The sequence below is a fragment of the Microtus ochrogaster genome, unplaced genomic scaffold, assembly GCF_000317375.1.
Source record: "Microtus ochrogaster isolate Prairie Vole_2 unplaced genomic scaffold, MicOch1.0 UNK108, whole genome shotgun sequence".
Lineage (NCBI taxonomy): Eukaryota > Metazoa > Chordata > Mammalia > Rodentia > Cricetidae > Microtus > Microtus ochrogaster.
In genome coordinates, this window is record NW_004949206.1 from 236,724 (window position 1) to 247,970 (window position 11,247).

The window sequence follows — 11,247 nt, forward strand, 5'->3', positions numbered from 1 at the left end:
CCCTATCAGTCTCTTTGCCTTTTTCCCTGTGCGAGACAGGGTTACTTGCAAGTTCCCTGCTGCAGATACCAGGCTAGCTGGCCCTCAGACTTCTGTAGGTTCTCCTGCTATCTCACTACAGTATATGGGTTTTGATATGCACGACTGTATCCAGCTTTGTGTGGGTTCTGGGGTTCAGGCACTTTACCCACTTAGCCATTTCCCTCACTCCTTACCATTCAATAGCTCCTCTTAAATGAAGGGGAGATAAACAGTGAAACAGCCTTTCCTCTGCTAGGTTCAAATTTTCTGAAACTCACTGCCTATATGGCATTTTGTGGTCCAAGGAGGCTTGCTGGCCTGCCACTGATTTCTGTGTTCTGTAGATCTATGTGTCTCTCCTTTGATCTATGCATTGTATCAACAATTAACCCCTAATACATTTAAGGAAAATAGAGAAATGGAAGAAAGCAGAGGTAGAAATAAGATAAAGCCAAAAAAGGAAAAGAGCTAATGTAACTGGAGGTTGCTGTCCTGCCCACCATATCCTTAAGAACCACTCTGAGGCTTAATATTAATTATAATTGTTTGACCTATTAGCTCAGGCTTATTATTAACTAGCTCTTACAACTTAAATTAGCCCCTTTTCATTATTCTGCGTTTTATCATGAGACTCATCGCTTATTACCTCACATCTTGCTTCCCCACCAGCTGCTAACATCTCCTCTGAGTCCGCCTTCTTTCTCCCACTATCTCTGTTTGTATTTCCTGTCTAGCTATATTCTGCTCTGCCACAAGCCAAAGCAGCTTCTTTATTAACTGGTGGCAATAAAACATATTCACAGCATAGAGAGGAGCATCCCCACATTAAGCTAAGGCAGAGTAAACACAAGGAAAAGAAAGTAAAGGAATACCCATTTCAAGTTAAATTTTAAAACCCATTTAGAGTTAAGTCTTTGGAGAACAGAGATCTTTATGCAAGTGGACATAGGGGAGTCAGATTCGTTCAATCTGTCTGTGAAGGCGGGATGCCCTCTGTGGCCAGTCACGATCATCTTCTCCCTTTCAGAGTCTCCAGATACCATGACAGAAGGCTACACACCCCCAGACTCCTTGACAGAAGGCTATGTCATGGGTAACCTCATTCGACTTGCACTGGCAGCTGTAATTGTGCTAATAATGGGAGGCTTCCTGGTTGAAGCCTGGCATAGCCAGAGGCTGTCTCCAAATAGACCCTGGTAAAATAATTGAACATTCCTTTTTTTAATGGTCTCTTGTGTTATTATGAGGGTTTTCTTCATCCCGGGTTGATAGAGGTATAACTGACAGATACAAGTTGAATTGTATTTACCATGTACAAAGCAATATATTGGCATATTTAATTATAAAAAGTAAGTGTATGTGTGTTTTGTCTGAATGTATGTCTGTGTAGCAGATGTATGTCTGTACCATGTGCATGTCTGATGCCTGAAGAGGCCAGAAGAGGGTATTGAAATCCTTGGAACTGAAGTTCCAAAGCACAAATGGTTGTGAGCCACCATATGGGTGCTGGAAATTGAACCAAGATCAAGCAAGAACACCCAGTACTTTTAACCACTGAGCCATCCTTCCAGCCCCAAAATATTTAATTTTCATGTGTCAGTTATACTCCAGTCACCCTAGGGAAAAAAGTAAGTAATCAGTTACGTACTGAATAAGAAGTTTCACCAGTCATGAAATGGCCTTCACAAAGCAGCTAGCAAATCTGCCCACCAATTCAGACCTACATTTGGGCAACTTTTTAATTGTCCAATTCAACCACATTCCTTATAGTTACTACGCCCTATCCTAAATCAATATAGGTTCATCTAAAAGCCAGGTCCGCCACAGTGGTGTCTCAGGCTTCTCCACACAGGCACACAGGAAAATTCCTTGCACCAAAGGGTAGGGATAATAAGAAGGGGCTACAGAGATGACTCAGATGTTAAGAGCACTTGTTGCTCTTACAGTGGACAGAGTTTTGTTCCAGAGTATCCAGTGTTCTCTTCTGACTCTGAAAGCACTTGGCACACAAATGGTGCACATAGTATACATGCAGACAAAAACTCATACACATAAAATAAAGTGATAAATATCAAACAGTGAAAAAAGTGATCCAGGGGTATAGCTCAGTGGATGGAGCGCTTGCCCGTCCTTTATTCTTTAGAAGTTGTTTTATATTTATGGGCGTTTGCCGGCGTTTTTATCTGTGCATCATTTGCATGAAGTGCCCAAGGAGGTGAGAAGAGGACCATGGATTCCCTGGAGCTGGAGTTAGAGATGTCAGTCATGAAGTCCAGTACTTGGTACTCAGCTCTGCATAAACAGTTTATAGTTTATGGTGTACACCTGTAATCCCAGCATTTGGGAGTCAGGAGTTCAAAGTCATCCTTGGCTACATAGCAAGTTTGAGGACAGCTTGACTATGAGACTCTGTCTCAACACCCTTCCTGCAAATGAAACACTTAGGAAGGACATTTGAACATCTCCAGATGGGAAGGGTGGGAAATGGATGTGGGTGAAAATCTCCCAAATTTAGCGGTTGTCTTCCTTTCAATTAACCTTTGACTTTCTTTACCCACAGGCCCCACAATGCCCCAGAGGAATAATGAATCCTTGGTGAAATTGGACAAAATTATCCCTGTGAATTTCTGTGCAACCGTGATGGAAGCTTTTGTGGGAATCACCCCAGGACAGAATGATGGCTGCCTCATTCTGACTCTTCACATAGAATAGAGGCCATACTTGATTACAGATGTAATGAGTCTTTCTCTGTTCCACCTGCCAGCCCCCAAGTAACCACACAGAGACTTATTAATTATGAAAGCTTGGCCCTTTGCTTAGGCTTGTTCCTAGCTAGTTCTAATAACTAAATTAACCAATATTTTTTAATCTGTGTTCTTTTACTTGGCTCGATTACCTTTACTCTGTACTGCCCATCCTGTTTCCTTCACATCTGACTGAAGACCCCACTTACTCTTTCCCTGAGACCTCTCTGTTCCCAGAAGTCCTGCCTAACCTCTTCCTGCCTAGCTGTTGGCCATTGAGCTCTTTATTAAACCAATCACAGTGACACATCTTCACACAGTGTAAAGGAATACTCCACAGCATACAGTTGTTTACCTGACACATTAGTATTTATATAGAAATAAACACGTGTACGTGTGTGTGTGTGTGTGTATTTTCTTCCTTTCTTTCTTTCTAACACTCTTTTTCCTTTTGGTGTTTCTGAGACAGGATGTTTCTAGTATGTAGCCATAACTGTCCTAGACCAGGCTGGCCTTAAACTCACAGACATCCATCTAATTCTTCTTCCCAATGCTGAGATTAAATGGGATTTGTCACCATACACAGCCCCAGTTTGCATTTTCTTAAGAACATACATGTTGCCATGCCTTTAATCTCAGCACTTGGAAGCAGAGACAGGCAGATCTCTGAGTTCAAGGTTAACCTGATCTACAGAGTGATTCTAGAACATCCAGAGCTATACATAGAAACCCTGTCTCAAAAAACAAAACAACAAGAATATACATGTTAAGTGTCTTCTGTGGCACTGTTGGTTATCTAGAATATATGTTATATATTTACCTCGATATACATCATATTTATTACAGGTTTCTTATATATATGTTTATGTTCTTTTTTAAAGATTTATTAATTGTCATGTATTTTGATGGTTGTAAGCCAGCACGTGAGTGCTGGAAAATGGAACAAGGTCCTTTCTAGCAGTAGTAAGTGCTCCTAATTGTTGAACCATTGCTCTAGTCCCCAAATATATTCTTAGTGAATACTTTATCTGTTCTTTTAAAAATTATCAATGGCAAGTAGTAGTTTGTAGTAAAGCATTGTTATGACTGTTCGGTTCAGGCAGGTAATGAACTTTGCTCATATTCACCCCTCTGTTACTCTTTCTCATCCCCAATGTGCCTTCCTCTGCTCCCCTTCCACATCTTTAATGGTTTGAATGTGAAACATAACCCCATGGGCTCATGTGCCCAGACAACATGGCTGTGTAAGTGGGTCACAGACGGTAGACCTTGAGGTTTATAGTTGTATGATGGTTGGTTTTGATTGTCAACCTGACACAATCTAAATCGCCTGGGACATCTTAATGAGGAACTGTCTACATTAATTGGCCTGTGGTCATGTCTGTGGGGATTTTCTTAATTGGGTTTAATTATGGTGGGAAGACCTGCTCTGACTTTGGATGGCACCACTTCTTGGGTCGCCCATTTTTATTTTTATTTTTCCATTCAAAAATTTCCACTTCCTCCCCTCTTCCCATTCCCCTCTCGCTCCCCCACTCACTCTCCTCCCTCCCCCTCCAGTCTTAAGAGAGGGCAGGATACCCTGCCCTGTGAGAAGTCCAAGGCCCTCCCCCCTCCATCCAGGCTTAGGAAGGTATGCATCCAAATAGACTAGAGTCCCAAAAAGCCAGTACATACAGTAGAAACAAGTCCCAGTGCCATTATCAATGACTTCTCAGTCAGCCCCCATTGTCAGTCACATTCAGAGAGTCCAGTTTGATCACATGCTCATTCAGTCCAAGTCCAGCTGGATTTGGTGAGCTCCCATTAGAACAGGCACACTGTCTCAGTGGGTGGACCAACCCCTCGTGGTCCTGACTTCCTTGCTCATCTTCTCCCTCCTTCTGCTCTTCAACTGGACCTTGGGAGCTCAGTCCAGTCCTCTGATGTGGGTCTCTATTTCCATCCATCGCTGGATGAAGGTTCTATGGTGATATTCGAGATATTCATCAGTGTGGGTCACCCAATTTTCCAAGAGTGAAAGAGCTGGGTATTAACATATATGCATTAATTCATTACTTACTGCTCTTGACCATGGAAGCAATATGACTAGCTGCTTCAAGTTTCTGTTGCCTTAGTGTCCCTTTAATGCTGGACTTTAACCTGGAATTGTGAGTCAAATAAAGCCTATCAAATTGCATTTGGGTTGTTTCATTTCTTTTTTTTTCTTTTTTTATTTTTTAATTTCATTTATTTATTTATGATTTCTGCCTCCTCACCACCGCCTCTCATTTCCCTCCCCCTCCCCCAATCAAGTCCCTCTCCCTCATCAGCTTGAAGAGCAATCAGGGTTCCCTGACCTGTACTCACTCATATTTGGTTTCTAGCCATAAATAAAGGACATTGAGCTTATAATTCGTGATCCTAGAGAAGCTAAATAAGAAGGGTTGTTTCATTTCTGTTTTGAAATTGGGTCTCACCATGTAGCCCTGGCTGTGTTGGAACTTACTATGTAGACTAAATTCACCTTAGACTGTAGATCCACCTGCTTCCACCTAGGGCGTGCTGGGGATAAAGGTGTGCACCACCAGGCCTGGTCTTTGTTGGGATGTTTTATCATATCCTTAAGGGAAATGAAATTTACGACAGCCTGCTTCTTGTTCCACCCCAAGCTCCCTGAGCGATGAGAAAAGCTTCCAACAAATGCTCCCCCTACACAACCTCCACCAAGCCATGGTGGACTGAAACTGTGAACACAAAACAATGTCTCCCTTGAGTTGTTTCTGTCAGGTATTTTCTCACAGCAATAGGGAAGGTAAGGAATATGACATCAGTAGCTGTCCCTCATTCTTGACAGTTTTTCTTCCTTGATCCTATGCATGAAAGAATGAATGTGGCACTGGCTTGGTGGGCCTGGCATATTTTACTTAATGTGACTGGGTTGTTTCTGTGAAAGCACAGGGAGGACTATTGGCTAGGGCAGAGGACTGGAGAAGATGGGAGAGGGCTGAGACAGAGAAGAGGGATGAAGAAGAACAAAAGCCGTGGGGTCAGAGAGATGGCTCAGCAGTTAAGAGCACTGGCTGCTCTTCCAGAGGTCCTGAGTTCAATTCCCAGGAACTACACTGTGGCTCACAACCATCTGTAGTGGGATCTGGTGCCCTCTTCTGGTCTAAAAGCATAGAGCACTCATGTACGTTAAATAAATAAATAAATAAATAAATAAATAAATAAATAAATAAATGATATATATGCATGAAATTGTCTATGAAATGCATCATTTTGTATGTAAACCTAAAATAAATAATATTTTATTTATACTTTTTAATTTTATGTATGTATGTGTGTCTGTGTGTGAGCAGGCGCTCGAGGGCAGATGTGTCTGTTCTCCCTGCAGCTGGAGGTACAGGCAGTTGTGAGCCACCTGACATGGGTGCTCTGGAAGACAGGTATGTTCTCTTAGCTGCTGATCCATCTGCCCAGCCCTGAAAACAAATGATTTTGAAAGGAAGACATGAGATTAAGAGGGAGATTGATGGAGGTGCTGGGGAGACTTGAGAAGGTATAGGCGAGATACACTGTATTCATTCATGAAATTTTCAAAGAAAGAATAACTTCAAAAGGACATAAAATAGTTTGCCTAAAGATATTATAGTTACAAAATAAATAGACTAAATAACCAGAGAAAAATGATAACCAAAGTGTAAAACTAAAAAAAAAAGGGGGGGGCAGTCAGGTAGGATGGTGGGAAGGGTATAAAGATAGGAGGGCCTAGTTTGAAAGGAGGGGGCTGGCAGGAGTAGGAAGGGGATGAATATGAACAGAGGACACTATGTGCAGGCATTAAATTGTCAAAAATGAGCAAATTAAAATGGAAAGCATCTTAGGTAAGATTTCAGTTGAGAAGGGCAGGTCCCAGGGTGGGCAGAGCTGCATGGCACCCAGGCTGACAGAGATGTCATCATCCAAGGCTTCTTGCTTCCTGTTTCTGTTCAGGAAGGAAACTGTGCAAACAGCTATGAAAGCAACCCAAGTGTCAGGGCAAAGCTTCAGCCTGCAGATTCCAGGGACAAAGTGGGGCCAGGAGAGAACTGTGGTCTCCTCCTGCCCTGCCAATCCTTCCTGAGAACTGAAGACCGGACCTTGGCTTAGGGAAAAGGGGAGCTATGGACATAGATTTCATATACCTGCTTTGCCTGGGTGAGTCTCCAGGGCTATGACAAGTGCTTGCTTGGGTCAAGGTGGTGACTATGGGAATGCAGAAATGAGGGTGTCTATGTGTGGGTGTGAGAGACTTGGTATGGGAGGGGGGTCTCAAGGACATCTGTATCAGTGCCACACCTAAAGACACTGATTACTGCAAGAAGTTCAAGCTCCATAAGGGTCTCTGCATCTCCTTTTGGGCACCCAGAACGTTGTCTGGTCATGCCACCAGATTAGAAAGGGGTTGAGGTGCAGGAACTGCCGAATGCAGAGCTGTGGGTAAGATGCAGATTTTTCCAACCATCCCCATCCTGGGGCTGATTTTAACAACATAGGTTTGAACTACCCACAGGTAGATATCTCTGTCCATGAAGAGGAAGATGGGGCTGCTGGCTGGGTTGCATCATACAGCAGCTCCCATTTAAGAGGCCCCTTGTTCCTCCCTGGTGCAAGAGTAGAGTCAAGATGTGTGGGCATGGCAATCAGAAGGCCACATCTGCCCCGTTCCTTCCTATTTTACTGCTCACAGTATTCCCTCCCGGTCAGTGCTTCTTTCTGTGTATGCTCTTTAGAGAGAGTCTCCAGCCACAGACCAGGTTGACCAGCTGCTCTTGGAAATGTCCTGATACAGCCCGAGTTGCTTTATTGGGGCAGCTGTACCTAAGTGCCACCAACTGTTGGTTTAGAACAATGGAAAATAAATTTCTTGATTACGTGAGTTATGGAAATCAAGGTGTAGACAACACTGGTTCCTTTGGAAGGAGAGAAGGGAGATCTTATTCCAGGCCTCTCTCTGTAGCTCCTGGTAGCAGTTGGCAATGTGCTTGGGGCTCCATTCATTGTTGCTATTGTTTGACATTTTTTAAATGTATTTAAAGATGGGGGCCTTAGTCAGGGTTTATATTGCTGTGAAGAGACCCTGTGACCATGGCAACTCTTATAAAGGAAAACATTTAGTTGGGGCTAGCTTACAGGTTCAGAGATTTAGTTCATTATCCTCATGGCAGGAAGCATGGCAGCAAACCATCATGCTGTGGAGGTAACTGAGAGTTCTGCGTCTGAAGTGGCAGGCAGCAGAAAGAGAGAGGAGGTGGGGGGGGGAGGGGGAACTGGGCCTGGCTTGAGCATTTGAAACCTCAAAGCCTATATCCACGGAAATACTTCTTTCAACAAGACCCACTTACTCCAACAAAGCCAAATGTCCTAATTCTTTCAAATAATTCCACTCCCTATGAACCTCTAGGGGCCATTTTCATTCAAACTACCACACAGGGTTTCACTAGGTAGCCAGAGCTGGCCAGGAACCTACAGAGGTCCACCTGCCTCTACCTCCTGAGTACTGGGATAAAAGGCTTGCACCACCATAGAGTGCTCCCTTCTGAACCCCCATTAGGCACAGACCACACTCAAACACCAATTTCTAACACAAAGAGATCTAATATTAAGCAAGACACAGAAACAGGGTGGCTGAATCTTAATCAGACAGAAACAGCAGCAAGCGGCTCTGCATGAGTGAGTTTTAAGGAGAAAAAATGTAGAATTGACAGTCCGTTTTGGGGATAAGGAAATGGCCAAATAAGGGACACAAAAGAAGGGAGAAGAACAGGGGACCTCTCTTGTTTGCCATGTTTGAGCCATTGGCGCCCTTCACTGACTAGAGTTTAATCATTGGATGTCCATGCCACAGTGGAGGAGAATCAACTCCTTCAAGCTGATCTCCACACACATGCCATGGTACCTATACCCTCATGAGCTCTCACGAGCTGATCTCCACACACGTGCCACGGTGCATATGCCCTCATGAGCTCTCACAAGCTGATCTCCACACAATGCCATGGTACCTATGCCCTCATGAGCTCTCACGAGCTGATCTCCACACACGTGTCATGGTACCTATGCCCTCATGAGCTCTCACAAGCTGATCTCCACACACGTGCCATGGTACCTATGCCCTCATGAGCTCTCACAAGAGCCCACACAGAGCATAGACACGCTTAGTAAGTCACTAAATAAAAAACAAAGTCAATACAAATGTTTACACGGGTTTCAGTATAAAGAGCCCTCCACAAGTAGGAGAAAGCCACAGCTGTCGAACAGCAGCAACAGGAGGAACACCACTGATGACAACTGTGGGTCTGGCCCCTGGAGCCATCTGGGCCAAGCTTGATGCTGCCAGGCCATTTTTCCTTTGCTCTGTTGGCATGCTACTGCATGGGTTGAGGGTCTGAAAGCAGGGCCCTGGGCAGCTATGGTTCTACAGCTTTGAAAGCTTGTTCACTGTGGTGGCTTGAAGGAGAATAACCACACAGGCTCATACATTGGAAATACTTGGTCTCTAGTTGGTGAGAATATTTGGGAAGGATTAAGAGACGTGGCCTTGTTGAAGCAGATGAACTGGAGTTACAGACAGGAGCCACCATGTGGGTGCTGGGAATAGAAACCTGGTTCTCTGGAAGGGAAGTCAGTGGTCTTAACATGTGTATCTCTCCACCCCATATATATTTTATATGAATATTTATCCTTTGAAAAATGTATATATACTATATATATACACATATACTATACATTGTAATCATTTATCCCCACTCTCTTCTTTAACTCCCTCCAGGATTTCCAAGAACATCTCCCTCCCAAATCTTCCTTCCTTTTTTCCTTCCTTCTTCCTTTCTTTTTTATTACTTCTTTCCTTCCTTCCTTTTGTTCTTCCTTCTTTCTTCTCTCCCTCCCTCCCTCCCTCCCTCCCTTCCTTCCTTCCTTCCTTCCTTCCTTCCTTCCTTCCTTCCTTCCTTCCTCCCTTCCTTCCTTCCTTCCTTCCCTCATTGATTTCAATTAGTGTTGACCATATGCCTATAGGTATGAGGTCATCCAATGGGACACAGGCGACCTACCTGTGGTTACACCCCTAAAGCAAAGTGGCTCTCCTTCCCTCAACAGCAATTAGCTAAGGGTGGAACCTCAGAGCCCCCACCACTCCATGCTGGAATCCCCTCTCCCCAGCCCCCAAACAGGGTTTCTCTGAGTGGCATTGGCTATCCCAAGAACTCCCTCTGTAGACCAGGCTGATCTCAAACTCAGAGACCCGCCAGTCTCTCTCCCAAGTGCTAGAATTAAAGGTATGCACCGGCTTGATCCTGTGCGGCTGGCTGCTGTGGCTTCATATAAATCTCCATGAGAGAGGGAAAATTACCCAAGGCACATTGATTTTTAAACAGTTACTGAGGTGAAAGTCACAGAACATAAAACCAATGACTTGAAAGTCTACACAGGAGGGACAGTTGGTATATTCACAGTATTGTGCAGCTACCACCTCTATCTAGTTCCAAGACACTGTCACCACCCCCACAGAGACACTATGCTCATTGAGCTCCCCACACCTCCTGCTCCTGGCATCTAATAATGAGCTTTCTGTCTCTCTGGATTTGCATATTCTGGATAAGGTATGGAACAGAACGACACAATGTGTAATTCTTGGTCCCTCACTTTTAGTTAGTATGTTTTTCATTCTGTTCTCCTTCCTCCACCTCCCAAGTGATCCTCCTGCCTCTGTCTCCAAGGGCAAAAACTACAGGAAAGTAAATTAATGCCCACTCTACATGGAGCTAGAGATAGAAGCCACTGTTCTATGCATGCCAGGCAAGCATTCTGACAATTGAGCTAGATCCCAGCTGTAGACAGTCTCTCTGTGTCCGGGCAGTCAGTTCTGTCCCACCAGTTGACTCCCAAATAACCACACAGAGACTTAATATTAATTATAAATGCTCAGCCAATAGCTTAGGCTTATTTTCAACTAGCTTTTATAACTTAAATTAACCCATTTCCATTCATCTATATGCTGCCCCAAAGCTCATTTACCTCATGCACGCACTTTCCATCCTGCTCAGTTTGCATCTCATGGAGTCTCCTCAAGACTCCTCAGACTCTACCCTCCTTCCCAGCATTCTGTCTTCTCCAAAAATCCTGCCTACCTATTGGCCAATCAGCTTTTTATTAACAATGAGAACAACACATTTCACAGTGTACAGAAAAATTATTCCATAGCACTTGATCCTGAATTTAAAAGCAAGAATTAAGAAGACATTTACCTCCTGGCAGTGGTGGTTCACACCTTTAATTTCAGCACTCTGGAGACAGAAGCAGATAGATCTCTGTGAGTTTGAGGACAATTTGGCCTAAAAAAAAGTTCTAGGACAGCCAGAGCTGTTATGTGAGAAACTTTGTCTAAAAAAATGATGATGATGATAATATTAATATTATTATTATTATGAAAAAGAAGAAGAAGAAGAAGAAGAAGAAGAAGAAG

General features: G+C 43.7%; 2 protein-coding genes across 2 annotated transcripts in view; both read left to right on the forward strand.

Moving 5' to 3' along the window:
- The window catches only part of LOC102000698 (T-cell-interacting, activating receptor on myeloid cells protein 1-like), an 11,322-nt gene extending 10,101 nt beyond the window's left edge, over nucleotides 1-1,221 (forward strand). Inside the window, exon 5 of the mRNA XM_005371415.1 lies at nucleotides 1,049-1,221. Coding sequence (XP_005371472.1) covers nucleotides 1,049-1,221 — 173 coding nt within the window. The remainder of the gene's footprint in view (nucleotides 1-1,048) is intronic.
- A 5,689-nt stretch (nucleotides 1,222-6,910) lies between these two features.
- Vstm1 (V-set and transmembrane domain containing 1) overlaps nucleotides 6,911-11,247 on the forward strand; it is a 31,612-nt gene continuing 27,275 nt past the window's right edge. Inside the window, exon 1 of the mRNA XM_013355245.1 lies at nucleotides 6,911-6,944. Coding sequence (XP_013210699.1) covers nucleotides 6,911-6,944 — 34 coding nt within the window. The remainder of the gene's footprint in view (nucleotides 6,945-11,247) is intronic.